This window comes from Silene latifolia, chromosome 10, assembly GCF_048544455.1.
Source record: "Silene latifolia isolate original U9 population chromosome 10, ASM4854445v1, whole genome shotgun sequence".
Taxonomy (NCBI): Eukaryota; Viridiplantae; Streptophyta; class Magnoliopsida; order Caryophyllales; family Caryophyllaceae; genus Silene; species Silene latifolia.
Genome location: NC_133535.1, coordinates 123,555,075 through 123,556,898, shown reverse-complemented (window position 1 = coordinate 123,556,898; position 1,824 = coordinate 123,555,075). Strand labels below are relative to the sequence as shown.

Here is a 1,824-nt window from a genome sequence, read left to right as displayed (position 1 = left end):
ATTTTCCTTATCATACGTCGTGGCAGGCCCATGTCTTCAAGGGTGTGTTCAATAAATGGCCATTCCAACTTATCATAAGCTTTTTCTAAATCCAATTTCAAAGCCATGAAACCCACTCTCCCTTTCTTACTTCTCATAGAATGGAGCACCTCTTGTACCAGTATAATATTGTCCGTAATTTTTCGTCTTGGGACGAAGCTGCACTGCATAGGACTAATAAGGATAGGTCGTAGGACTGCTTTCAAACGATTTACCACCATTTTTGTCAGAATTTTGAAGGATACATTGCAGAGCCCAATTGGTCTAAATTGTGAAGGTAAATGAGGGTGATCAACCTTTGGAATCAGAGTTAGGAAAGTATCACACAACCCTTCCGGAAGTTCATCCTCATGAAGGACTTTGAAAATCATTTGACATAAGCTCGGTGAAACCGTTTCCCATTGTGATTGATAGTAAATAGCTTGAAAACCATCCGGACCAGGAGCTTTATACGGAGACATTTGGCTGAGAGCCCCTTGAATTTCTGTAACTGAGTAGTTCCTATCCAATTTTCTTTTCTCCATCATGGTTAAAACGGGAAAGCAACCCATTAAAACCCCAGTTAGATCAATAACCTCCGGTGGTTCAGCAAACGAAGTTTTAAAGAAATTTAACACCATATTTTTCACCTCATTAGCGTTCCAAACCCAACGTCCCTCTGAATCTTGTAGTCCTTCTATACGGTTATGTTTCCTCCTTACGATTGTGCTGAGATGAAAGAATTTTGTATTACGATCTCCGTCACAAATGGCTTCCATTCTCGATTTCTGAAACCATAAAATTTCCTCCTACCGTAAGGTGTCATCCAATTGCTTTTTAAGCTTCAATTCCTGTTTTATAAGGTAACCAGTACCTCCTTGGGACAAACGTTTCTGAACTCCCAGTAGGCGTCTCTAGAGGCTCTTTTTTCGCTCAAAGATATTGCCAAAAACTTCCCGATTCCAGTTCTGAAGCATCTCTGCGAAATTATAAACAAATGGAATAAGGGGCTGGTAATTACCCCAATTATTTTTAACAAAATCCGAGAATCTCGTGTGACACATCCACGCCGCTTGGAAACGGAATGGCCTTAGGACTGATGGTAATGGTGCAAAACCATTCGTATTGACCAAAATAGGACAATGATCGGATTGGTTTTGCACTAAGTGTCGAAGTGATCCTTCAGCATACATTACTCTCCGAAAGAATTACACATAGCCTATCCAATCGTGCCCATTTCCTCGTATCGACAGTGTTACCACGAGACCAAGTATAATCCGGTCTAGAATATTTCAAATCAATCCATTTATTGTTTTCCAACCATGAATTAAATTTAGCACATCTTCTTCGCATACCATCACTGTTACCATTCCGTTCATGAGTGAATCTTGTATCGTTAAAATTACTCATGGCAAGCCACGGACGATTATGAGTTCTCGCAAAGTCCTCTAAACTTCTCCACAACTCCTCTTTCTTTACCGAATTCGGACTTGCATACACAGCCGAGAAATACCAAGGTATCTCTCCCATTCTGGATATCTCCACAGTGATATGTTGGTTGTGATGAATAATTGGTACAACACTCACCTCCTCCGGTTTCCAGAAAAGCCAAATACTGCCACTAAACCCTTCGACATCAACTTTTGTCTTACCACCATAATTAATATGATCGCACACTCTTTGCGCCGTTTCTCCACTAATACGTGTTTCTACAAGAGCTAGTACTTGAGGTTTATTAACTCGAATAATCTCCTTTAGCATGGCCAAGAAAGATACACTTCCTGCTCCCTGAACATTCCAGGTCAT

The 1,824-nt window shown here is 40.6% G+C and overlaps 1 protein-coding gene across 1 annotated transcript; it reads right to left on the bottom strand.

Annotated features, from left to right (window-relative positions):
• Positions 1–932: 932 nt before the first annotated feature.
• Positions 933–1,824, bottom strand: LOC141608145 (uncharacterized). The gene is made up of 2 exons (XM_074427504.1): positions 1,374–1,824; positions 933–997 (listed from the first exon to the last, which is right to left on the bottom strand). The coding sequence occupies exons 1-2, from the start codon at positions 1,822–1,824 to the stop codon at positions 933–935; spliced, it is 516 nt and encodes a 171-aa protein (XP_074283605.1).